The sequence below is a fragment of the Thalia democratica genome, chromosome 5 (genome assembly GCF_965202585.1).
Source record: "Thalia democratica chromosome 5, ktThaDemo2.hap1.1, whole genome shotgun sequence".
In the NCBI taxonomy this organism is placed as follows: domain Eukaryota; kingdom Metazoa; phylum Chordata; class Thaliacea; order Salpida; family Salpidae; genus Thalia; species Thalia democratica.
In genome coordinates this window covers 54,670,995-54,698,837 of record NC_139169.1, presented here as the reverse complement: position 1 = coordinate 54,698,837, position 27,843 = coordinate 54,670,995, and the positions used below count along the sequence as shown (strand labels likewise).

General features: G+C 25.4%; 1 protein-coding gene across 2 annotated transcripts; it reads right to left on the bottom strand.

The window, feature by feature from the left end:
* Positions 1-1,795: 1,795 nt before the first annotated feature.
* On the bottom strand, positions 1,796-25,803 carry LOC145837178 (WASH complex subunit 5-like). 2 transcript variants are annotated; one of them, XM_082944945.1, is made up of 26 exons: positions 25,555-25,803; positions 25,247-25,424; positions 19,945-20,029; positions 19,235-19,335; positions 18,469-18,694; positions 17,999-18,151; positions 16,576-16,689; positions 16,259-16,430; positions 15,355-15,485; positions 14,129-14,258; positions 13,069-13,217; positions 12,528-12,661; positions 11,753-11,939; positions 11,273-11,413; positions 10,591-10,773; positions 10,153-10,230; positions 9,342-9,443; positions 8,297-8,424; positions 7,569-7,652; positions 7,176-7,351; positions 5,741-5,924; positions 4,808-4,954; positions 3,900-3,979; positions 2,493-2,652; positions 2,253-2,343; positions 1,796-2,061 (listed from the first exon to the last, which is right to left on the bottom strand). In XM_082944945.1, the coding sequence occupies exons 1-26, from the start codon at positions 25,709-25,711 to the stop codon at positions 2,005-2,007; spliced, it is 3,528 nt and encodes a 1,175-aa protein (XP_082801071.1). In that variant the 5' UTR covers positions 25,712-25,803; the 3' UTR covers positions 1,796-2,004. The 2 variants fall into 2 exon arrangements, with proteins under 2 accessions (XP_082801071.1, XP_082801072.1); XM_082944946.1 differs by lacking the exons at positions 1,796-2,061; positions 2,253-2,343; positions 3,900-3,979 and having other exon boundaries at positions 2,498-2,652.
* Between the last annotated feature and the right edge of the window lie 2,040 nt (positions 25,804-27,843).

Below are 27,843 nucleotides of genomic sequence, written 5' to 3'. Positions count from 1 at the left end.
GCTTTGTGACCTCGTGCAAATTTAGCTTCGTGCAATTTAGACCCGTTCCCATTTAAAAATGCATTTTCTGCTAATTGTCTACTGATAAAAACACCATTTTATTATAACTTATTTAGAACATATATTTGTCAAATTACCCCAAGCAAAGTGTTTGTTTAAATCTGATGTTTTACATACATTTGTCATTTCTATTTGTAGAAACTATATAAACATCTGACAACTTTAAATTGTCACACTTGAGAAATTTTTGTTAACTAAAATGACTCAGAAAAGTGATTAACCGTTTCTATAAAATTAGATTCCGGCCAAACCCGAAGCTTTTATTAAATTCAGAATCAAAATTTAAGGTTAGTATCCATTCAGATCCGGATAATATTTTCAAATAAGGATCGGTCGGATTAGGATCTAAAAAGGCATTATCCAGTATGTCACTAATTTGAAATGCTCCGGCCCGCCAAAGACTAAAATTTTCCGGATCCGGTCCGCCGATTAAAAACATTGCCCACCGCTAGTCTAGAAGTTGCTGCAACTAACTTTAGACTTAAATCAATAGAATTTTATACAGTTCGTGCCAAAGAATATTTTTGTTTCTTGTCGGTTACGAATGTTACTTACTACACATGCGGTAAGTAACATAAAATTTATAGAATCTATAAGACTGAAAACTTCTACAACGATTATAGATTTAAACTTTGTACATAAAGATATTTCAATTTATAATTTCAAAAATTTCTTTATTTGAGCGTTTTTAATCAGTATAAATTTGAACTATGAAAAGGTCACAAATGAAATGTTTACAAAAAATTAGTTTTTACATTTTAATATTAACTACTTTAATAAATATTTAGTTATTTCGAATATGTTTCCTATAATTTAAATAATTATCACAGAATAATTTTCAAGACTAAAAACTGTAATCTTTTCAAAATAAAAAGTTGATGATAAAAATTTTTTAGAAATTTTTTTATGTGGGTTTCATTAAATCTTAAAAATATTAATCAAAAAGCAAAAGCTTAATTTTCTAAAATATTATGTCAATAAGCTTGAAAATTTTCAATTTCTTTACATAAAATTTAAGTCATATTTGTTATGAGCATTTTTACTCAGAGCAAGTAAAGTATATGCATAAAATGGAAACGGGTCAGAACTACAGGAAGACAAAATTGCACAAAGTTACACAAGGGGACTAAATTGCACGAAGAAACTTTTGCACGAAGACAAATTTGCACGAAGGCAATTTTGCACAAAAGGTCAATTTCGCACGAATTACATTTTTGCACGTGAGTAAAAAAAAAAAACAAATTTATCAAAAAACAAAAAAAGTAACTGACCGAGGGTTAGGGGTAACAGTGATAGTAAAAATAAAAAAAATAACTAATAGAAACTATCATTTAAAAAATATAATTAATAAAAAAATACTATCGGAAGATTACTGTATAATTTGTTTTTATTAAAAAAAATATAGCTACCGACCGAGAGTAAAGGTTAGGGGTAAGAGTCATAGTAAAAAATATTTCAAAACACGTTACTGACCGAGGGTTGGGGGTAACAGTAAAAGTAAAAAAAAAACTAAAATTATTAAAAAAATTGAAAAAAATCATTCAACCCGTGCAAAAATGTCTTCGTGCAAAAGTGTCTTAATGCAAAAGCATATACGTGCAATTTTGTATGCTCGTGCAAATTTGACAGCTACCCGCATAAAACATTTTTGTTATTAATTTCATCTCAACAAACGACTAAAAATGACATAATAAAAAACTATATAAATTATTCCATACATAAAAAACATATTTTACTTAAAAGTAAAATTTTTTAGACAGTATTATAAAAAAACAGATGTTATAAAAAAAATTGTAACAATATATAAGACCCAAATAAAAATAAGTTTATTAATCATCTATACAATTTATTGATTTATGAAAAAGATTGCGAAAGAATGACTATAAAAAACACTGATTGCACTTGTAATTTCATAAATAAGAAAATTTTTAGATATAGGACAAACTATAAGACCTTTCTAAACTCTGCCATAGTAAAGGAAGGCAAATACTTTTCCACAACCTAAAAGAAAAAATACTAGTTAAAGTTGAATTCTTATAGTGTACACAGTAAGTTTTACTTCAACAAAATGTTTTATTTTTAGTAATGCTTTCAGTATCATTTAAAAAATGCAAAGTTACTGATCGGATTGTTTTAAATTTCTTAAGTTATAAAAGTGATTTAGTTACAATTTATAAATAAAACACTCTTACTTTTCTTTCTGTTTTGCTTAACAGCAGAAACTTTTCTAGAAAAAAACATCCATTAATAACTTCATAAGGAAGTTCATTTGTTTTTGAAGTCCTGTTTAATTTTATTAGTATCTTACTCTACTAGAAGAAAAAAGATAGAAAATTTAAACTGTAATTAAACTTTTTTTTTCAAAATACCTTTAGAAATTAAAATTTTTTAAATAAAGTATTTTTTTAAAGTCTGACTGATAAAAAACTAACCACTGAAAAGCGGGTCCGAGGTAAGAGTTGATGAGTTGACAGAGAAGCTGCAGGTATTTGTTGGTTTCTTCGATGTGAAACTGTCGCAAGATTGTTATGACTCCGATGAGGAAAGGGTGCGAGTCGACCCCATCACCTTGTTTTTTCAGTAAAAGACTGTCTGCAAAACAAAGTATTTAGTAACGACTGTCATATGTAAATATTGACCTTTTAAGTTTTTTTTTTCACAGCACAACTATTCGAATTATGACAGTTCAAGTTGGAAAGTTTAAATTGCGACAATTCAATTTCTGACAAATAAAGTTCAAACATTACAATTTTGTCAGTTAATTACACCGATTCAAATCTGCCAGAAAACCTCGAAGATTAAAATTAGACAACTTAAGTTTCGACAACTCAAATTAAGATTACTTAAATTTCAACAATTTCAATTTTAGTAATTACTTTTTTGTTTTCAAATTAAAACAAATTAAAATTAAAAGCTACAAAATTCAAATTCTAATAAAAAGCTACAGTAATTCAAACTGCTACAATCAAAATCCAGCAACCCAAACTGAGACAACTTAATTTAGACAAAAGTTACGATAAGTAAATACTGACTATTTAAATCACAACATTTAAAATTCTGACATTTCTAATAATAACAGACTAAACATCTAGTTGGTTGTTAAATAACAATTTTAATTCTATCTAAGTCTTAAATTTTGTAATCTATGAATTTTTGTAAATGCCGAAATTTGAAACTTAAACGTTATTATTATAATTATATAAAACTAAGAATCATAGTGCTTGTCTAATCATCTAACGCTTAAATTTTAGGCATTTAAATCACATTGATTTAATTAAAATTCTAATTTTTAATAGGTAAAAATAATACAAAAAAACTAAAGTTATAATTCAATATAAATTTTAGTTAAAATAAACAAACAAAGCTTTCTTTTTATAAAATTTATCTTATTTTTACATAGGTAATAAGCGTTGAATTTATTCAAGTTGAATTGACTTATTCAAAATCAGTAGTTTTAACACGGCTAAAATAACAAAACAAAAATACTACATAACAAGTATATCTTATTATATCAAATAAAACATTCATTTTCATGAAACTTAAAAATGCAATTTTAAATTTACAAAAAAAAATAGTATAGCATTTCTGATAGAATTTTAATATTTAAAAAAGCAAAATACAATGTAAACAAAAATCAGATATCAAAGAAAAATTAAGATGCATTGAAAAAACACTTATCAACGGAAGTAATCAACGAGAGTATTTCAAAAAAACTACTTGTAACTAACTTAAAAGGGATAACTTATATTAATGTTGTTTGCTTAGTTTAAGTTTTCTTAAAAGACACGAGTAGATTAGAAACTAACTTAATCAAAACTACACAACTACAACACACTCACCTACTGTCTTACTATATATTACTTTTTGTAAATGAACGATGGTTGACAGAAAAATTAAAAGAGAAATTTCTGGATACCGTCTGAAAAAAGTTTTTAAAAAGTATTAAACAAAATTTACTTAAAAAGTTTAAAACTACTTTCATTTACGTAGATTACAATGAATAAGATTATTAATTTATATTAGGGTTGGCAGCATATAACACGCAGGTCCGATCCAGCCCGAAAAGCAGAAATCTCTGAGACGCGAAGTTTTTTAGTTTAAAAGCAATTTTTGAAATACAGATAAAATTGAGCTTTTGCATAGTTATTAAGCTCATTGTTTCATATTTTACTATTCTTTTTAATCCTTACAGATCGTTTATTATATAAAACTAAATAAACTTGAAAAGTTAAGCAAATAATTTTTCTTCAGCTTTCTTATAACAAAATTTTAGAAATTGGCTCTAAATTTGATAACATTAGTGTACATTAGAATATTTTCACATTGCATTTTAATTCAAACTTCTGTTTATATACTTATTGACAAAAAAAGTTTTCTAAGTTGTGTGATCTCCCAAAAATGTTTCTCAAGCCTTGCCCGCGCTTTTTCATGGAAATCTGGCCCGCCTACTGAAAAATTTGCTCACCACTAACTTAGTAGCTTACAAAAAGATAAGTGATGTAACAAAAAAAAACCGTTGGTTTTTGATATAGTAACCTTTTAAAAATATTAATAAGTTTATATCTATTTTTTTTTTTTTTTTTTATCAATTTTTTTCAAATAAAAAAAGTAATTTTATTTGATTAAGTATATTAAAAATTTGTTTTAATACAACTTTAAAGTAGATAATCTCAAAGTAGTTTCGTTCAACAATTTCTTTACAAAATGAATAATAAACGTAACATGATATATAACAAACACAACTAACGTTGTGATGTAAATTTTAGCGAGAGGATCGTCCATGCCACACATATCAATGTAGTTGGTCAGCTCATACATAAGCGGATTATCATCACTGGGATACTTGTTGTTGGCCGGATCCTCATAATGCTTCTCAATTGCAGTCAGCAGAGACCTTTTTGTATGTTTTTATTATAGCTTTTGATGGTAAAAAAATGGTATGTATGATAAGCTTCATTTTATGATTTAGATATCTCTTACTTGAATGATATTTCTATTATTTTTAAATATTGTATTATGTACAAATAAGTTTACAGAAAACAAGCTTTACAGAAAAGCCAATTTCAAAAGAAAAAAAAAGAAACAATTTTAATTAAACTTCAAAAATTCAGTTTGGTTATATTTAAAAAAGTTCTGTTTTTCCGAAATAAATAAACATAGTGCTTAGTATTTTTTTCACATCGATATTATACTATTATTTCAAAAAGGCATGATAGTTGCATAAAACCCTGTCGATATGGGCTTAAAATTTTTCAGTGAATGATAATTAAACTGTTTACAGTCCGTACTTTATTAAGGTTTTAAATAGTTTAAAAAATACCTCGAAACTTCCCTCAAAAAAGTACTTGAACAAAAATAACAAATCAAGACAACATAAAACTTTTGCTTCTTTGATAGAGTTATCAAAAACAAAAAAAAGTAGCATATTAATTTTTATTTGACAAAAAATTATAAAACACTCTTAATCACTATAATGATATACTTTTAAAGTCTGTTCCCGTTGAGAAACAACAAACTATTTTATAGTTTGTTCAACTGAAGTGTTTAAAAACATCCTTAGAACAATACCTATTAAAAAAACATTTTATGAAAAATAATACCTTTTAAGAAGTACAAGACTATTTGATAGAGAATCTTTTGCAAAAATGAGTTAAAACAGCTAGTTTCAAACGAAACCAACTTGTTCATGATGTTGAGGCCAGTGCAAATTGATTTCGAATGAAATTGACAGTGAAAGTTGAGTTGCTGGCAAACTTTTGTCGAGACGAGCTGCATGTGGCCGATGTTGGCGATCGTATCGTTCATATTCTGCAACGAGTCACTGAACTTCTTCACCACTGGAAGGTATACTTTTGCTGGTGCTTCTGTGAAATAAACATCCACTTTTTTTCTCTTTTTTATCGCAAAAATACAATGACAAGCAGTGTGCTTTGTGGATGAATAAAAGATCACGTGAATTAAACGCAGTTTAAAGTAGAGAAAGTCAAGTTAGTAGTGGTAATACAAATAGCTACACCTTTACATAAAACCCTTAGACGGTAAAACTTTAACTTAGTAAAATTTAAACTTAGAAATAAAACAAAAGTTATCATAATAGTATATCAGAGAAAATGTAAGAAAAGTTAAATTCTATAGATCCTGACAAGCAAAGCCCGTCGGAAAATCAAATTAACTGTTTTTTTATAGGAACACTTTATTAGATCAATTTTATAAAGTTTAAGTAATATCAAAAACTAATTGTAAAAAAAAATTAGCAAGAAAAAAAAAGACAAAAAACTTATAATTTTTAATGAATAAATGAACACTCAAATTTTTTCTTTCCAATATATTTCGTCAAATTCTCTTCAATTTTTGTACTTATTTTTGTTACACTGGTCAAACTTCTCGACACCTCATAACTAGAATAAAGGAACATGTTGTCAAGTGTATCAATTCGTATATTAAAGACAAAAAAGACGAAAAGAGTGTTGCAGTCAAAAATGCAATAAAAAAATCTGCGATAGCAGAACACCTTGTGAATAATCCAAGTTGTGCAAAAAAGTTTGCATTATCTAATTTCAGTGTGATGCGACAATGTTCAAATACATTGGAATCAATTAGACTCGAAGCCATTTTAATACATTTAAATAAACCAAATTTCTGAAAAAGAAAGAATTTGACTACACTTTAGCCTTATTTAGTTAAGATCATTTTGTGTTGATTTTAAAGTTTTTGTTGATTACATTTTTGTTGATTACATTTACGTTTACTTAATCGATTAGTTAATTAATTTGTAAAATTTTTGTATATATACTTGTTGTGTTTTATTGTATTGTTTCAATTGTAATTTCCCTGAAGAGAATTTGACGAAATATATTTGAAAGAAAAAAATTTGAGTGTTCATTTATTAATTAAAAATTATGAAATAAAGTCTGATGTTTAAATTACTAAAAAACTTATATATAAGGATTCTGTAAAAAAATTGGTAGTAAAAAAAGAGCAAATAACTTTTTCTTTTTAAAAATCGAAAACAAGTTTTAACTTTTTATTTAACTTTTAAGCTAACCAAAAATTATTAAAAAATTTAGTTAAAAATAAGTATTAAAGAAAAAAACTTATAAAATTTCTATACAAACCAATTAGTTTTTGTGTAGGCATTAGAATTTTATAAAAACTGTTCAAAGTTTCTTTCCAGTTTTTGTCTGCTTGTGCTTTAGCCTGTTCTGTGTACTTTAGAAGTTCCTTTACCACCATAAACCTGTATAATCTGTCTAACCCACTCATTCCGTGCGTGCCAAGACTCGATAGTATTCTATATTTTTGGTTTATTTTAAGTTATTTCTTATAAATATTTTTAAACGTACTCTAATCAATAAATATACAATACAATGAACAATACTTATACTAAAAGTAAAATATTTTGAAAAGTTAAATGAATTGTTTTAAAATACAGAATGTGCCAAAAGTGTATTTAAATGTTTTGTTTTTAAATTAGAATTCATGTTTTCGAACAATGTATGTTAAAATACCTGTTTAATATTGAAACATCAATAATTTCTTGCTTTGTTTTTCCATCATACCAAGCCTCAGTAGCGTGCATGTATATTGTTGACCTAAATTTAAAAATTTCATAAAAAAAAGAGTATGATAAATAATCTAAAGCTATTTGCTACTTTTAGATTAACTCATTCCGAATTTTTCTTAAATTTTAGTAAAAATTAAACTGAAAAGAAGTATGTAGTTTGAAAATTCAAAGTTTAATCAGTAATCTATCAAAATATGTTAGAACTTTTTTGGAAAGAAAAATTGTTTAAATAGTATTAATATAAAACTTTATAAGATCATTAACTAGTATTTGTTTTCAATATTGGTTATCTATTTATTTAAATCATTGGTTATAATCAAATAAAAATCGACCGTTAATCGACCATTTAAAAAACGATGTTCAGATTGTTTTTCTTAATTTGTTAAATAATTTTCGATATCTTTTAATTATAAAATTTCTTATTTGTTCTAACCAAGTGAGTGTTAAAATTTAACATTCATTACTTAAAAGTCTATATAAAGAATAAAGAGAATTAAATATTTTTTAACAATATTTTTAAAACCATGTGTGATAATATTTAAGTTTATTTACGTAAAGACCTAAACACATTGTTATAGGATATTAATAAAGTTATAGAAGAAAAAAGTTTTAATAAAATATCTTTTTGTTTATAAAAAATAATGCGTTTGCACGTGTAAGGAAATGACTTACTTAACATTTGTTATTCTGAGAAATTCACGAGCTAGCCTTCCCATGAAAGTCACTGAAAATTGGTCGGTAGGTTGATACTTTGGGATAGGAATTTCTCGTGACTGATAAATGCTCTCAAATTCTAACACCTGAAAAATATCAAATCTAGAGGATCAATGAACTAAATAGCATAACCAAGTAAAATATTTCGAGTGATTAAAATATTCTTAAACGTGTTAGTGATGTATTTAAAATTGGTACTTTTAATAAAACTGTTAGGGCGACAACGACCTTGTTTTTAAAAGTTTTAATAAAGAACAGGGCTGCCAAATGTTTTAGGCAAATTTTTTCCAGATGTTCAAAATTTCTTTCAGGTTTTTAAATTTACACGTTTCAGGGTCTATTTTTAGTCTAAAATTAATATTGAAGTAAAAAAAAACTGTGTTAAATAGTATAACAACATTGCAAAGCTATTTTAAACTTTTTTAAATGTGTTTCTTGTTAATAAAAATTTTTGATGATGACCAAAAAACTTTGTTTATAAAATATATTTTTTTGTCGAACCGAAATCTTACTACTTAACGTGTCAAATTTGTTTAAAATTCCAGGTTTTTCTAGGGTTTAAGGTTTTTTGGCAACCCTGTAAAGAATATTCAAGTTCTTTACGATTATAAATCACACTTTTACAGTTTATTTAAACTTATTGCAGTATTTTTGTATGTACTAATAAATATATAGTTTGTGAAAAACAGAAAAAAAAACTGAAGTGTAGTATCTTAAACATTTAAAAAACATCCTAATAAAGTAGTTAAAATTTTATGGTTAATTAATGCAAACAGTAAAAATTAGTATTTAAACGTAAGAAAAACTAGTTAAGTTTAAAATTAAAAACAAAAAAAACTTTAATAACCTTTAAACCTGCAAACGTTTTTTTAACAAAAAAGTAAGTTAGAATTAAAAATATAAATAACTTGTTACAGTTTTAAAACTTAGTTCAACTAAAGGTAGTTTTAGTTATTTTTAAGAGGTAACCTTATTTATAATACAGCTTTCTAAAACTGTAAACCTTTTGTCTCAGAAAACTATTGCATTCTCTTTCGACGTTAAAATTGATTATTCGCATCATTTCTTCTTGCCAGATTTTCAGCCCAGATATATTCACATAATCCTTAAAATTTTCAAATTAAAATGAAAAATTTATCTCAACGCACTTTTTTAATGGATTAGCTGATTGCTTTATATGTATCCAATAACTAAATGGTACAAACATTTTTAAATTGTTTAACATATTCTTTTTACAAAAGCTATCAAAAATATGTAGAAAAAGAATACGTATATTGCTGAACTCGTTGGAAGTATATAACATTTTTACATACAATTTTTAATCTAAATGATAATTTAACTTTATTTAAACAATTAAACTATTTTTTTTTACTTCAGTCTGGTTGCAAATTAATTGAATTTAATAGATATTCTTAAACTATTAAACTATCATTTTTATAAAGATTTTACGTGCAACTCATCTTACTTTAAAACTTTATTGATATTTTCTAATGTAATAATTCAATTGGTACTAATACTTACATATTATGATATATTAAAAAAAAAAAGAAGAAATACATAAACTTCTGATTAAGTAGTAATTTAAATCGGAAAATAAAGGAGGACTCTTAACAGTTTTATTAGTTATTTATTTATATAAAACTTAAAAAAACAATTTAACTATCATTATATATAATAAAAAAATATTTTATTGTTTTTTTACAGCAAAACTTTTATTACAAAACAGTTAAGATAAATCTATAAAAATACAACATGAACAGATATGATAATCTAATGAATGCATCACAATAGCAAATACTTTTTAACAAATTTACTTGTATATACTCAAAAGATCTTTTGAATCCTCCCATAGCTTTGACTAAATCACCAAGCTTTGGCTTTAACTCAGAAACCTAAGAAATATAATTATATAAAACTAACATATCTTTAAATATTGTAAAATTCTATTTGGAAAACTATACATATATATGTATTACACTTACAATTGAATTCTCTAACTTAAAAGTTTAATTCATTAAATGTTGAGACTAACTATCATAATTGGTTATTGTAAGGAGTACGAGTTTATATATTTATGAGATAAAAATCTCTAATTGAGGATAGCAGAACATCTTTATTAATAAGATTTAAGTTTATGTTAATATTTTTTTTGTACGTCATTTTGTGGTAAATCATAAAATGTTATATTTGATTAAATTATTTAAAAACTGTTTAAACGTTACGTCCAACAATTTTTGTAAAAGTTTACATACTCTAGATCTAGGGTTAAACGTGAGAATTCCATGAAGGGCTTGAGATATTCGATTGACGAGTTCTTTTCTTATTCCATCTTCTAAAAGTTGATTTGGATCAATTTTTATCACTCCTACAAATGTTGTTTTCATCTTCAACATTCCTTCAGTGAAAACTGAAATTTGATGCGTCAATTTTGCAACCTACAAGTGCAAGAAACAGTAATAATCATTAAAAATATTTATGTAGAACATAAGTTATACTATTTATGGTAGATAACTATGAAAAACAGTTCAATAATCACTCTAAACTTCTAAAAATTTATATAGAAATAAGATATAAATTACAGTTCGTTATTAAATTTATTTACATTTTAATGTTCACTTTTTATTTTTAAAATTAAATTTTATTTAAGTTGTTGTTAAACATATCTAAACTAATTATGTATTATAAATTCTCTCTTTTTAGTAGAAATGGAAATGATGTAGAAAATAATAGATCCATTTTTAATTTTTTTGTTTTAGAATGCAGACAGCTTTTTTTAATAGCTTTTTTATATAACAAGTAATAGTTATTGCTAACGGATTCTTTAACTTATTACTACCAATTTATCAATCATTTTAAAGGATTAAAGTTTCAAGTGTGCTTAATAGTAAAAAACCCTAATTGACAAGTCATCAATAACAAAATGTATATACTTACATTGTACCTAGAGTCCAGTTTAGCGTACTCTTTCATTTTGTCTTTTTCTAGCCTCGTAGGAAGCTCCCCTATTTCTTCTGTCTGTATTTTAGCGATTTGCGCAAGCAACCCGAACATTGACTTTGGAATTATTTGAAGTACCTTAAAAAAGTGTTAGTATTTTGAATTTTTAATTTGAACTATGTTGAGACTTAGATCTTAAATTAACATATTAAACTTTTAAATAAAAGCTTATAAACAATAAATTTAACATAAATAAAAAAGTCAAAGGTAGATATTTTTGTAATTTAATACTTAATATTAGAGCTTAATATTAGAGTTTAATGTAGTTATCATTTATTAAGCAAGAGTAGATCTTATATAAAATACTCATAATTAAAGGGACTTATAGAATTTCAGCAAAAATAAAATTAGTAAAAAATGGAAAAGCTAAGTAAACTACAAATCATAAATTAAGTTGTTTGTTTAATAAAACAAAACCTTTCTAAAATAGTTGACAAGCTCGTTGGAGTAGTATTGAGACACGCTTACTAAATCGTTGCTACCAGCCTGGTTAATACGTAGCAAAGGCATTTCCATAGATGAGGCTAGTTTAAGAAAAGTTGAACGGAGTTTAATGACCATCTGGGGGTGTCTTTTTACTCCTTCTTGCATAAATGCCGTATAGCTGATATAAGTGTAAAAAATTAGTGGAAGACTAATGTACAATTAGTATAACTGTGTTAAATATAAGAAACGTATTTGAAAAAATGTAAACATTTAGTGTTAAAAATTTATATCTAATATAAAAAACAGTAGTTTAAATGTTATTCAGAATATCATCTAGTGAAATAATACTATTTTTATTAGCAAGTTAAGGCTTATTTTTAACTCGAAATAAATAATTATTTTAAAAGTAAAAATGTTTCCTTTAATTTATTGTTGTTAATTTATAAAGCAAATAAATGAAATATAAATTAGCATAGAATATACTACCTAGTTTTACATGACCTCCCAGAACCAATACCCATTTACAGTATTAATTAGTTGCGCGTCAGCAAGTAATTTAAACTAAAAACTTTTTTTTATTTATACACATGTTACCTGACAAAAAATAAGTCTTACTAATTTACAAAACAAGTTTAAGTTAAGTGAAAATAATGATTAATATATGGAAAGTTTTAAAGCTATAAACTAAAAAGTGCTAGTAAGAGATATTTCATGCAGTTTATACTTTGAGCTTTATTAAAACTTGAACAAATGTTAAACAACAAACTGTTGGTCCATAATTTTCCATGCGTAAGAAAAATCTGAAACCACTTCGATTTTTATAAGGCTTTCTTCTCTTATATTTACTGTTCGTAACATCTTCCACAAACCACTTACAATTATGTTAATCCATTCGACTAGCTATAAGTTTATATTTCTACTTAAGTCACTACGAAGAAACATTTTATGTCAATTTCAATGATTTATGGACAATTGTATTCCTTAAAACATATTTCGTACTCTTATAACTCGTTGTTACCATTGTACTTTTTAACTTCAAAAGTAAGAATATTTTAACAAAAAACTATAAATTGTCGGAGATAAAGTATTTTATAAGTTAGTATAACTAATGATGTCACAAGATAATATAGAAACTGAAGAACAATTTTCAACTTATGAGCATTATTTGAACTATTTTTAAACATAAAAGGATTAATTTGTGAACAACAGCTTAAGTTTATAACTACAAAATTAAGGTACTTTGTTTATTTCATTTATTAGTAAACTACGCAAATATGCTTAAGTTTCAACCAATAAAAACAACTAACTTGTAAACTACTTGATATTTTATCATATGACTTAATGTGTTTCAATGCATCAATAATGCTTGTGATGTTTCTACCTGACTCAGTTGGATTCACGTAGTTTAAATTAGATACACGTTCCGACATACTCTCAAACCACTTTCTGTATCCATCTGTACATTTAGAGATATAATATAAAAAAGGGTACACAAAAAATTTATAGTAAAGTGTATTACTTAAATTATAAAAAAATACAGTAAAACTATTTATTGTTCACCAAGGTAATAAATAAAAATTTAGATTTGAAAAAGCGATAAGTAGATATAAAAAAGTTATTTAAATATAATATATCTATTTTATCAGGGTTGCCACAAAAAATGTTGCACATTTAGCTTGACTTTTCAAGAATTTGACCGAATTAGCCTGACTTTTACCTTTTTATTAGGTACGCGTTTTAAATACGAATTTTCAGTTAAGTACGCATTGTGAGTAATCATATTTTGAAAAGTACGAGTTTTGCGTACACATATTTTGACAAGTATTCATTTGAGTACGCACTTCTTATTCAGTACACATTTTTGAATTCGCTGAAATGCGGCGTTCAGAATGTGTACTTCAGCGAAAGATAACTGAAATAAGTTATTGGAATGTTAAAATAAATAATGTAAACTTAAATAATAATAAAAAATCACAGAACTAGGTATAGTTTTTCTCACCACTTACCTCTTTGCAAATAGCCTCTAAGTGTCACAAATGTTAAGTAAACTACTATGGAAGTGTCCTTGCCACAGATCATCAATACTAAAAAGATGTTACAACAACTACTTGTTTAAACAGGGTAAAAGTTCAACATGTTTCAAGAAGAATTTTGCAATTTTAGTCAAACTTTAAAGAATTTTTTCCTAAATTTTTACTATTTTAATGATTTGAAAACTAAGGAATTTTGAAAATTAGAACTGACAAATTCTTACATCTTGACCGAAAAAAATTGACTTAGGCTGACCCGTGGCAACCCTGGTTTATACACGTTTATAATAAAAAGTTAGAATCAAACGTACAAGAAACAAGAAACGTAAAACTTTACCGTCTTTTTGTACTCTAGTGAGTGGAGTTTTTCCAGAGAAAACATCTGCGATTTCCTTTAACAATTCTGCACACTCCTGCTTGCAAACCGTCCAATTCTCCTCTTTTTCGTCAAGAAGACGTTTAAACATCTGTACATTTATAAGATTTGTTTGATTGAAAAAAATTTAGTGAGAATATTTAGGAACACATATAACTATTCATAAATACAGAATTAAAAAAATTTTGATTCTAAAACACTAAATATGGTATATAGATATCTACAAGATGAAGTCTGGTAAAAAATTGTTTTTAAACTTAAGTCTTTAAAAAAATCACAACTGACAAAAAGCAGAAAAATTAGTTAAAATAAAAATGATTAAAGACACTTTTTATTAGTTGTTTAAAGTATTTTATAAAACATTAAACTAAAACTTAAGTTTTTATACAATAAACTTATACAAATACAGTGCTTCCTCGCTAATCCGGTCCTCGCTAATCCGGTCGGTTTTAGTCGAGAAGTCGACTTATTTACTTTAGCGTTTTTAGCGTTTAATTTCATTTTACTTCGAAAAAGTATTCAATTTACGTTTTATAAGTATGAAAGCAATATATCGTTACGTCATTATAAAGTATCATTTGTATAATCTTAAGTTTTTTTTCATACTTTTCCCGCTCAGTTGTAACAAACTTGTTTATTATTCATTTGCAATTTTTCTGTCTTTGCTAAGCAAGTTACACTTTAATATACTACAATCAACATATCTGGTTAAAAAATGGATAAGACAGCAAAGAAACGAAAACGCGTTCAACTAACAATTTAAAACAAGTTAAAAGTTTGCGAAATGGCAAACAATAATGTGCCTAAAGCTGTTATAATGAGCCAGTTTAACATTGGTAAGTCAACTTTAAATGACATTTTGAGAGGCGAAGATAGTTCAAAAAGTTTAAAGCCGAAAAGGAGGAGCTGGGACTAATTGGAGCTGCTAAAACGGCAAAAAAAGTAGAGGGAGGCGTCTTTGACAAGCTAGACAGCGCCCTTTACATTTGGTTTCGTCAGGAACGTGAAAAGGGTTGTCCAATAACTGGCCAATACTATTAGAAAAAGCCTCTGAGTTCCATCGTTTAATTTACGGTGAACACTCAAGGCCCTTTTCTTATCCGGCCAAAGGCAAATCCGGCCGTATTTTCAAAAAAATCTTGCCCAACTTGGCCGGATTAGCGAGGAAGCACTGTATAGAAATAAACCTCCTTCAATCTGCATTCAAGCTCAGCAGTAACTATAAGAAGGTTAAAAATATGCTCAGAAATTTTTGCTCCGCCACATTCTTTTATTACCAATTCACGAGTTTGTCTGCATTTTTTTATTATACCAGAATCTAAAAAAAAAAAAATATTTAGAAAAAATCGCTTAAAAAGAAAATATAATACTGTGTTTTAGTTATTTAAGCCTCCATATTCCATAACAGGGGTTGGCAAACAGCGGCCAACGTCAAAATTTAATTTATTTATTCTTTATATAACGTTGTTTAATACTTTTAGCATATTATATTATCGTTTAAAAATAAATTAATCCGGAAATTTGATTTAAAAAAAAAACGGTAAAGAATAGTTAGTATTAAGTTTATCAAAATTGTTACTTTTTAGACTTTCTTTATACCAGGGTTTCCTAAAGTCGGTCAAGTGGCAGCAATGGGTCCAAAGAGGGGGCATGAGGTCAGAATTTAAAACTTACACTAGACATTCAGGTTTTGATGAGAAAGAGCAAAAAAGATCTTTTTTTAATACGTTTTTAATTAAAGTTTCAAAACTTTTACTAGATATTGTAAAAATTTTTATAAAATTTAGGGGGCAACAATCTGTAAAAGGGGGAGCCACAAGACCATAATTTGAAACTTACTCTAGATATTTTAAAGTTAATGATGAAGAGCAAAAAAAAAAGTCTTAGGAATTTTAACGGTAGTTTTTTGAGAAATTTAGTTTGAGGGGCCTTAGATTTTTTAGTTTATTTAAAGGGGGCTTTTTGAAAAAAAGTTTGGGAAACCCTACTTTATAATAACAACTTGCTGCATTATTATAAAAAAGTATACTAGTTTTAAAATTTAACAAAAATTCATTTCAAATTCTTACTACAAACAAAAATTAAAATTACCAGTATTTATAGTATGGAGCATGAGCCATCTAAGAGTAACATTGCATTCTCTTAAGCATTTTTCAAGATTTTTGCTATCTTTAAGCATAAACTCGTCCGTGAGTACTCCTTCTTTAAGATAGTGACTGCAATTTTGCATGCAAGTTTTCATTCCGTTCAAGTGTCTTACAGCCTTTAACAAAAATATTTTATTTAATTCATAGTAGCCACATAGAAACTTTAATATTTAAATATAACAACTAAAGACTAATAATAAACATATATTTTAAATTTGTTTTTTTTTTAATTTATCAATAAATACATAAATAAAAACCTACCAGTTCCTTGCAGTTACTTGTACTTAAACTATTTTGTAGAGCTTGTTTAGCCGACTTATAAGGCTCCCATGCTTCAATTAAATTCACATTTATACCCATATATAAGCTGACTATCTGTTAGTAGCATGTTAAATACATTAAAACTTTGTTTAACGTTTGTTATATTAAAACCAAAAAAAAAACTAAACTTTTGCACACAATACTTCTTTAGTGCACGAATATTCAAATTCGGGCAATTGAAATTTCATAAATTCAAATTCTCAAAAAAAAACTAGTTTACCACTCAAAAAGTTTTATATATTTCAAAAAAATAAAATTTGAGTATGTAGGTCTAATTAATATATACAAACAATTTTTTTGTTTTTCTAAAATTTTAATTTCTTTTTGAGATATTGATAAAATAAGTTTTTAAATATAGTAATTTTCACAATTCCTTTTTAATAAATATCATTTCAGAAAAAACAAAAAACATTTTGTAGATATTAACTAGACCTATATACGCAGTCTATTTTCTTTTTGAAATATATATTATATTTTTAGGAAGTGGATTATGTTTATTATGTTTTCTTTTTTGAATTTTATGTAAACTATATTTTAAGTTTGTTCGACACGGTCAGGGTTGCCACAGGTCGAGCTGAAAAAATCCTGACTTTTCTTAATCAAGCTCTTAATTAAAATCGATCAAAAATACATAACCTAACAAGTTAAATTATATTAAGTTTTCAATCTTATTTTTAATAAGGTTAAAACAACAGTTATTTTTGCTAGATTCAATCATCTAACTTCCATTATATAATACTACAAATAAGAACTCGTATCCAAATAATATTTCAATTTTGATATCATTAAGCAACCAAAAGTCACTTTAAATGTGCTTTCCTATTCATCATCCTCATCTAAAACCACACCTAGTTATTTAACATATTCACTCTTCTAAATCTAAAAATAATTTACTTTAACACTGAAAAAACTCTTTTTTCCAGTTCTATTAAACATGAAAACTTTATGTTTAAATGAGACCATAAAATATAGTAATATGTTCTAAAAATTAATTAAGCTCTAAAAAATATGAACTGCAAAAGCAAATTTTTTTGTAAAATTTTATTTACCAAATGCAGTTTTTAGGAATGATAAACTTTCTTATTAAGAACATGTTTATATATAACTTCCTGACTCTTCCCGAACTTTTTTTAAATCTTGTTTTTTCCTGACGTTTGTCTTTTTCTTGTTTTTTCCTGACTTTGAGGCAACCCTGAATAGTTGTTAAAATTGACAGTAATTAATTAATAAGTATTAGTTAAGTTTTTTTTTTGTAACCGCTTTAATAAATTTATTAAAACCATAGTCAGAGACAACAATAAAAAAAAAATTACAGCAACAATTTTCAAACTAGTAATTTTATAAAAAATATTAAAAGTACAACCCAGTTGTCAGGGAAATATTTATCCACAATTTGTCTCATTCTAGCCTGTTGAGTCTTGAGCACATCTGGTTGAAAATACAATGTGACATACAACATAGATGCTTGAATGGAAAGTGCTGTTGTGTGGTGCAAATGGTGGGGAAATGCAGATACCTAAGTGATATACAGAATAAATTAGTGAGTGTTTTTAATAAAATTTAATGTATGTGCCAAAAATATATTTATGTAGTTATGTATGTAGTTATACAATATCCTTCTTTTATTGTACCGACATATGTTTCTGTGTGTTAACGGATTGATACACTTCAACTGGATAAGTTCTTTCTTTACAGTATTTATTTTTCTACAAAACCCAGTTGAAGTGTGTTAATCCGTTAACATACAGAAAAATATGTCGGTACAATAAAAGAAGGATACTTTATAATTTGTTTTTATTAACAAAAATATCTTCATATAAAACAGTAAACAACCTGGTTGTACACATCGTCTGAAACCAACCGCTGATTCACTGTTGAAATGTACTTTACCCATTGACTTCCACTATCATCCCTGCGATCCATGGAAACACGCGCAAAGTATTTTTCAGGGTATCCCTCAGGCCTTTTGGTCCCCTGCTCATACCTCATACCAGTGCTTCGCATCAGGTTGAAAACATCATCTACATTGCTATCGGATCCGACTTGTTTTGCCGTACCACTAACAAAAAAATCATAGTTTGAACAATAAACAATTAAATTTATATTGTTTTAATTCTATATAGGAGTAAGAGATTTTTTACAAGATAACCGAATAAAAAAATAATAATAAATCAAACAGTATTCTTTCTTTATTACACTAACACATGTTTCTGTGTGTTATAGGGTTAACTAACACTTAAAAGCATGTGTTAGTGTAATATAGAAAGAATACTGTTGTATATGTTATTAAAACATATTCCAGTGAACTTGATTCGCTAGGATCTTTATTAGCAAACGCTTAAATTTATATTTTGAATAGTTAAATAATATCTTTATGTAAAAAAAATTAAATAGTTAATTGTAAAATAAATAGTATTATTTAATTTTATAAACGTCTTGTTTTTGATAAAACTTCCTCTAGCTTTTTTAGTTAAGTCAAATTAAATAAAAACTTTACTAATTATTGCACGCAAAATCTTACCAACTACAACAATTTAAAAATGTAGTTGAAATTTTAATTTTGTATTTAAGATAAGCTATGGTTAATTGTTGTAAATACCTGTATCTAAGATACGATACTAGCAAACGTTCTCGTAGTACTCCTTCAATTTTCATGTCCACTACAAGTAATATAACTCCACACAGAAACAAACCTTCAACCTAAAGTTCACATTTTAATTAAATAAATTATAAAAAATGATTAATATAACATTTACTTTTAGTAAAAATTGAGAAAAATTTTAAATAAAAAACTGTAATATACACAATTAAATACTATAAAAAAAAGCATAAAATTTTTAACTTTTGGAGACAAAACAAAAAATATTTTAGTAATAATATAATATTTATTTTATCAGGGTTGCCGTAGGTTTTTTGAATTTTTTTCAGGTTTTAAAAATTTCTTCCAGGTTTAAAAAAAAAAAATATTTAAAGGTTTTTTTAAATAGTAAAACAACACTGAAAAGATATTGGGAAAGCTACTTTAAAAATGTTATTTAATAAAAAAATATTTAATTATACTTTTTTCTTCCAAGTTATATAATTTTCGTATTAAATCGAAATTTCATTACTTCAAATATATTAATTATTTAAAGTTTCAAACTTTTTAGTTGTTTTTGTTTGAAATTTAAGGTTTTTTCTTTAGTTCCTCAAATTCAAGGTTTTTCTAGTTTTTTTAGCTTAACTGTCAAAAACCAGGTTTTTCCAAGTTTTTTGAGAATTCAAGGTTGTTTATAAATCCTTTTTTATATAAAAAGTAACAAAAATTACCAGTAACTGCTTAGCATCTTCATTCTCAGTAAGAGTTTCTAGAGTTTGCTGAATGTATACACCATTTTCCAAGTCATTTAGAAATCTTTGAATAAGTTATTAGTATTAAAACTTTAAGTTGCAAAACTTTGTTAGCTAAAACATATCAAACTGAATTAAAACTAAACAAATTTAAAACTTTAACAAAGCATGTGAAGCTATATCTATAAAAATATAACTGAAAAACCTTTTTTTTTTATCAATTATTTTTCTTAAATACTATATATTGAAGGATTTTTAGTAACCCTGATTTAACATGCGTATTTTTAGCTTTGCAGATATGTAGCAGAATTTTTTTTAATCTCGGATTTTTTATTATTAAAATTAAAGTGTTTTAAATTATTCTATTTAGTCAAATTATATACATAATTTTAATATTAAAATTGTTTAACAGCACTTTTATTCTACAAAAAACTATTTATTTTCATTTTAACAAAAAACTATATCTATTTCCTAAGTTTTTCTTATACTATTTTTTTTTCTTTAACTTATTCACAAAATTACTTAAGTGTCATTTTAAGTGTCTGGCCTAATCTCATATTGACAACTTTTACGAGGTTTACAATGGATGTATAAGTTAGTTGCATTATATACTAATAACAATTATATGAATTTATTGTTAAACTTTTATTGCGTTACGCTGTTTCCCTGCAGAGCAGTTCATCAGATGCTAAAAAAAGCTGAAAAAAAAGTATACAGAGCGATGAATTGGAAAATAAAAATATACATATAAAAGAAAAATAAAATTTAAACTTAAAATATAATTTATAATTAATATGTTGTTTACAAAAATTAAATTTTAAAATTAAATTAGTTTAAATGAAATATAGGTAAGTTTAGTTTAAGTAATCTATTAACTATAGATTTTATATATTTTAATAATCTATTTACTAAGCATTTAATATATTCAGCTTTGAAAAAAATGCAAATATTAAGATTTATAGGGGATTTTTAGAAAACAGAAATGGTCTAATAATAATTTACTAATATAAAAAGGATAAGATTCTAGATTTTAAAGGTAAAAAAACTGTAAGTATAGCTAAGTGTAAAGAAAGAAAGTATGTGAAAATAATCAGTATTCTCCATAAAGGAACAAAACGAAAGGTCATAGGGGGTTCATCTTTTTTTTACAAAAACTAACAGATTCTTTTAAATAAAAGCAAGAAGTATGAACTACTAGTCAATTTTTTTAGAGTAAAAAAAAATTTTTTTTTTTTTGATGTATTTTCACTGTTGTAAATACTTTCTCATACTAACCTAAGAACTTACCTTGAGTTTAATTTCCCAGTTGTATGTTTTCAGAAAATTTTAAAGTAATATAAACTATACCTACTTTTTTTGACCTACAAACTTCAAGTTTTCAGAGAAAGTTTCTAAAAACATTTAGAAAAATTTAAGACCAAAAATTTATATTACTTATTTATATTAATCAACATTTTGTTTTTGATAAAAAAATATGTTCTCAAAAATTCCTTCTGACAGTTTTTATTTTATAAAGTTTATAAAGCAAAACTTTGAAAAAGATTGGGTAAAAATTGTAAGAGGAGATATATTTTTTGTGAAATTGTCTTTTTTTGCCTTTTTAGTTTGAAATTATGAAATTCTTAAAATTTTGGGTGGGTGTCAATCTTGCACAGGTTGAAAATTTTGCACTGCAATTCTTTTGCACGGGAGTAACTTTAGCACAAGGGGACACTTTTGCAAGCAGGGTCACTTTTGAACAAATTGAAAAATATTTATTTTTTTTTATTAATTTTAATAATTATTTTTTTTTACTTTCACTACTTTCCCTAACTCTTACCTTCGGTCAGTAACTTTTTTTTTTCTTGTTTTTTTGATAATTTTTATTAGGTATAACTATTTTCTTTTCTATCACTGTTACCCCTAACCCTTACCCTTGGTCAGTATTTTATTTTTTTTTATTAGTTTATCTTTTTTTTGTCTAGTTTTATTTTATTTTATTCTGTAATTTTTTCTTATTTTTTATCACTTTTACTACTAACCCTTACCCTTGGTTGGTAACTTTTTTTTTCTTTTTTATCAATTTATCTTTTTATATATTGTTTTTTTGTTTTAATTTTTTTTGAACTTTTTCTCTTTTTCTTTTATATACTTTTTTTACTCTTGTGCAAAAATGACCCTTTGTGCAAATTTGACCGTCCATGCAAAAGTGTTGCTGAGTAAAATTGTCCCTTTGTGCAAAAGTTACCCTGTGTGCAAAAGTGACGCCGTGAAAAAATGTCCCTTCTTGCTAAAGTGACGCTCGTGCAAAAGTGACGCTTGTGCAATAGTGAACCGTTCCCAAAACTTTTACATATTACATCATAAATTTATTTTAAAGTAAAAAATTAGAAAATTTATTAGCTAGCTTAAATATTAATTTAATAGAACAGCACACATAATCACCTTCATTATGTCTTTATGATTAATAGTTATACAAGTAGATTATGAATATAATTTATTGCTTAATTACAAGTATTAAACAGTTTATATATATACTAGTAAAATTTTAGTGTATAATGTTTCAATAAAAAAATTTGAGTAGACATATCTTAAATTTATTCAAAAAATCAAAAAAATTTATCACTAAAGAAAAGAAAGGTAGCAACCCTGCCTCCACAATCGAAACATGTATTTTAAAAGAACTAAAACCAATAATCAATGACAAAAATAGCAATAAAATAAAACCAAAAGAACAAACAAAACAAAAATCAAGTTGACTTGTACATAAGTTGTTTTTAAGATAAGCTAACTATAATTATTCAATTTTATTTGAGACGTCACAATGTGTTTTTTGTGTGATTCTTTAAAAATTTTGCTATGTACTTTATTTCGTTCTGAAGATACGTGTTAAACGTTGAAACTTAGTAAATGATACAAAAATTAGTTGTTTTTTTGTAATATAATTAAATTTATTATATATATATTTAACTTTTTGTTTTGACTTGTTGTTGCTTTTTGTAATGTTTCACTTTTTAATTCTGTTTCAAGTAAAATTTCTGCAGTCTTAAATGTTTTCATTTTAATAATACTATTTATTAAATTCTTTCAAGATATTTTAAAGCAGACTCAGTTTTGGTCAAAGACCTCTTCAGTGCTTATTTAAAAAATCTAGAAAGATATATGATAGTCATGGAAAATAGTGCTAAAACAAAAAATGAATAAAAACAAATAATCTTTACTTAAAAACAAATATTTACTTTAAAACAAAACTAATTAAACTTTTATCTTAGGGTTAAATGTATCTTATAGTTTAAATTTTTTTGGTTAAGTATCAAAATTAAAATGTTAATCGAAAAGTATATATTAGAACAATAATAAGAACCATATACAGTTTTCTTTTTTTCTTCTTGGAAGTTTTCTAAGTAAACATTGTTAAAGTAAAATTGTGATTATTTGTAATATGCAAGAGCTTTAAGTTAAAAAAAAGCTAATTTGAATTATGACATATCTATAGAAATTTAAAGAAATATTTGTTTTTATTGGACATAATAATTTGAAATTTTGCTTTGGTTTTTATAAAACTTTTTGATTGTTAATAATAGTAGTCACATAAAAACTTTGAAGGAGCGTACATAAAACTAACATAGCGGACAATTTAAGACTTATGTTTTGAAGAAACATATGCTCGTAATTACTATGAAAATTTGAAATTTTGCTTGAATACTGAAAAGACTTTTAGTTTTTTGAAAATAGTATCTACATGAAAACTTTTTAAGAGCATACATAAAACCAATATTATTAACAACTTAAGGTTTAAGTCTTAAAATTAAGTTTTTTGAAGTGGAGACAAGAATAGAATAGTCCGTAACGTTTATTTAAGTTATCTCTTCCGTCGGCATTGGCAATCGCTATTTTTTCTAGGATTCAAGTACTACAAATACTTTGCGGGTTTCTGGCTTTGCCAATGTGGTGGATTATCTTCCAGTTAATCATGTAGTCAATGTTGTTGTTTTCAAACTTCCAGTTATACTTTAATATTTCTGTGCCATTCTCATTGTAGTTTTTAAAGTTGATAATATTGTTGTACCATCTTTTTTTTTTGAATGTGCCACCCGTTGAGCCCAAATAGTTTATAGTTTTGTTTTCTGATCTGATTGTTGCTTTATCAACTTATTACATTTTCAACTAAGCATTTATTGTTAAAGGGACATTTGTTTTTAGTTCAGCAGTTGCAAAGTATTTCGTTTTCTTTGTTGTTTTTGTCTTTAAGTATACTTGGTTATATTTTTGGATTAACATCTTGATATTGCTAATGCAGCTATATTAAATTTTACAACTATTTCTATTTATTATTCTTTTTAGTTTGTGATCTTCTTTAAAATGTTTGTCTATTAGTTGCAGAAAAGCTTTGCCTATATTGGTTCTTACTGACTGGAAGTAGGGTGGATTAAAGTAGATTGTTTTTCTTGTTCTTGTTGATTTCTTTTTGTTTTGGTTGTTTTGTTGATTTGATTATTCCAGTTAATGTTTGAAATTGGAGTTAGTTAGTGCATTTTGGTATCCGGTTATTGACTCTTTAAAAATGTCTTTGCTTTTTGATAGTCTGTTAAGTCTTTTTTTGATCATTTTTGAAAGGTTCTTTTTGATAATGATACTATCTTAAATTTTAACATTAAATCAGTTAAGTATAACTTGATTTTATCTTACACCTTTACACAGATGTTTTAATATGACAGTTTATGACGTAAATATTTTCAGCTAGATATTTGAAAATCCTTATGCTTAACTAAAATTTAAACTATACTTTTGTCAGTTTTTAGCAGCCTTATTCTGACAATGTGCTAAACAAAATCAATTATTAATATTTTATTCCTTCCGTATTTTCAAAATTAGTGATTAGTATTTAAACTTTCTAATAAAAATCAGTACCAAAACATATCTTTTTATATCTTTTTCAAAACATATCTTTTTTTTAAATATAATAATAAACAGCATTGATTAACAAGCTGTATAACATAGTTTTACCTACAGAAAAAATTTAAAAATTTTACTAAGTGTAGTGCATTTATGTTTTAATTAATTATAAACATAGTACAAATTAAACCAAGTTGTACTTATTGTCAGAGAGTTAAAAATTTAGCATGAAGAACTCAACTTACATTCCATTTATAAAAGAGCAGTACACAAACTTATGCATTATATATACAAAAAAAAATGTTAACAAAATATATTTTATACACAAATAATATCGACTAATAAACCATAAAATACTAGACTTATCAAATCATTGTAAATACATAAATATGTCAACAAAACTCACTGTTTCAAATCAAGAGTGTACTTGTGAATACTTTCAAAAGTTAAGAAAAATCTTGTGAGAATGTCAATATGATTTTCTCTAAACTGTTCGTCTAAATCTTGCAGACGTATGCTTTGATTTATTTTGTTTTCAAAAGCATCTTGAGTCTTCAAATAAATGAAATCAGTTATGATGCAACCTACAAAAATTTAACAATTTTTTAACTGAACTTAGTTTAAATAATGTTTTAGTATTTCTTATTTAATTTTATCAACAAACTACATTATGTACTGAAAACAAATTATTCAAGTTTTTTTAACTTTTCTTACTATATTTAAGTTGATCATTCTTGTTTTGTAAACGAAATACATCAGGAATATAGTCAGCTAATCTTAGAATTTCAGAGATTATAGCATTTCCTCTGCTAACAAGGTTAACTAATGCTTGACCACACAAATTATTTTCATCAAAAAAGTCATTAGACATAGTTAATATGCTTTGTTATTCAAAAAGGGTATCTGTGTATTTTTTATACAATATGTACTTTCTTTGTTTGATAGTACAATTATACAAGTATTTCTTTGATTTTTCGCTGCTGAAAAACGTTATAGATTAAAGTATTTATAATAAAGAGGCATACTTGTTTGTAGGCAAGTATATATAATACTGGAAACATAGTTGCAAAGTATTGCATTAGATATGTTGAAAATATATTTTAAGTTTTTGACTTTAAAATTAAATTTAATAAATTATGTGATAATATAAAAAATTAACATTCCATTTTAAAGTACACAAAACACAAGCAAATACTGCAAAGCACAAGTTTTTACCAAGTAATTAAACTAGTAATGGTTTTATGTATGGCACTGTAACTTAATTATTGGTCAGGACTTTGATGCTTAACAACAAGTTTGATTTTTGTGCCTTGTTTTTATTTTTTTTTACCTTTTTAATTTAAATTCAATCTGCTTTCTATCTGTATCTAACTCAAGTTTTGCTAGAATTTAGATTTAACCATTACAAACATTCAATAAATAAAAAAAAAATTATACCAAGTTTCAGTGGCTTTTATTGCCTTTAATATTGTTTAATTTATTAATTCAATAATTAATGTTTGTTTTTTTTACTTTTTATTCACAATAAATTACATACTACTTTTTAAATTTAAGTACTCTACTACTTTTCCCAAACATGAGTATTATCTAACTTTGTAGTATAAATTAACTAGCTAGTCCTAATGTTCATATATATTGTTACGTAATTATTATATACATATTTTTCAATGATTAGTAACCAGTAAATATTTAGAACTAGTACTTCCTTCATTTTCATGTAAGTAGTTTATATTATGATTTGTTATCTTATTTTGTATTTTTACTTTAATTCATTTAATTTAGACTTAATAATTACAATAATTATATAGTTTTATAACAGTCGGATTTAACATTAAGTATTTTATCTATTATCAACCTAAAAAATCTATAGCAATTATTTTTATCTTTAATGGACACATGTATATACCTACTTTAGCTTCTATTCTTTACTTACAGTATTTTTTACAGAGCTAAGTTGAAGTGTGTTGACTCGGTTATACCCAGAAACATACGGCAGTGTTATAAAAGAAGGATACTGCAATTGTTAAATATGAATATAAATTTATTTCAAATTTTCTTCACATATTTTTCCAGCATTAGTTTTTTGTTTTAAAGTTAAATTGCCAAATTTATGGGTTGTAATAACTTTAATTTATGTAAGTTATTATGGATGTTGATTCTAAACCAGTATTTCATCAAATTTACAAATTTTTATATAAGTTTAATTATCAATCTAAATAACAATCAAACAAACCTAGCTGCTTTTTGACTTTTGAAATGGCCTTAAGATAAGTCAAAAACCTTTAATTAATAGACAATTTATTAAACAAAACGCTATGGGTTAAATTTTAAAAGTTTGTCATTGAGTTGTTAAAACCTTTATAGTGTAAATTTCAATTCAGGAGTAATTTTATTTAATCAATTAGAGATACTTAATAACTTAAAAATATACTTTATGAATGAAAAGCTAAAATTGAGGAGAAACTTGAAATTTCACTATAGTTATTTGTGTTTGATAAAATGTTAATAGTTGAAACAACATGACTATCAGTTTTTAGTGAACATATAAGAATATGAAATTGTAAGAATATAACTATAAGAAATTAAAAAATCTTGTACAAAGATGAATTATAGAGCTGAATAATGTTCTTGAATATATCTTGTTGTTCAATGTAAGATAAATTAAAGTGAAATATAGGCATTAAAAATTTAACTAAAGCCTATATTTATTAATTTTTTATATTTACAACTCAAAGTTACTAACTTTATTAAGTAATTTACTAATTAGATAAAAGTTTAAAACTTTATAAGATGCTATATTTAGCTTTAATTATTAATAAACTAATAATCTTGTCTGAAAATTTTAGACTTTTGATGTGACACCAAAATTCAAATAAAGACTATCAAAGTTATGTATACTTGATCAATTATTTTCTAATTTTTTACTACAACTAAGGGGGTAAACCTAAACAAACATAAATTTAAAAAAAAACATAGTTTACAACTAAACTGTATAACTACATG

Bases quoted from the DNA above. Each gene is read 5' to 3' on its own strand.
- LOC145837178 (XM_082944945.1), bottom strand. From the start codon at position 25,711: ATGTCTAATGACTTTTTTGATGAAAATAATTTGTGTGGTCAAGCATTA. The intron at 14,259-15,354 runs GTTTATTTCTAT...ATAAATGTACAG, and splicing joins TTGAATGCAGATTGAAGGAG to ATGTTTAAACGTCTTCTTGA. The intron at 7,352-7,568 runs GTATTTTAACAT...CCAAAAATATAG, and splicing joins GATGTTTCAATATTAAACAG to AATACTATCGAGTCTTGGCA.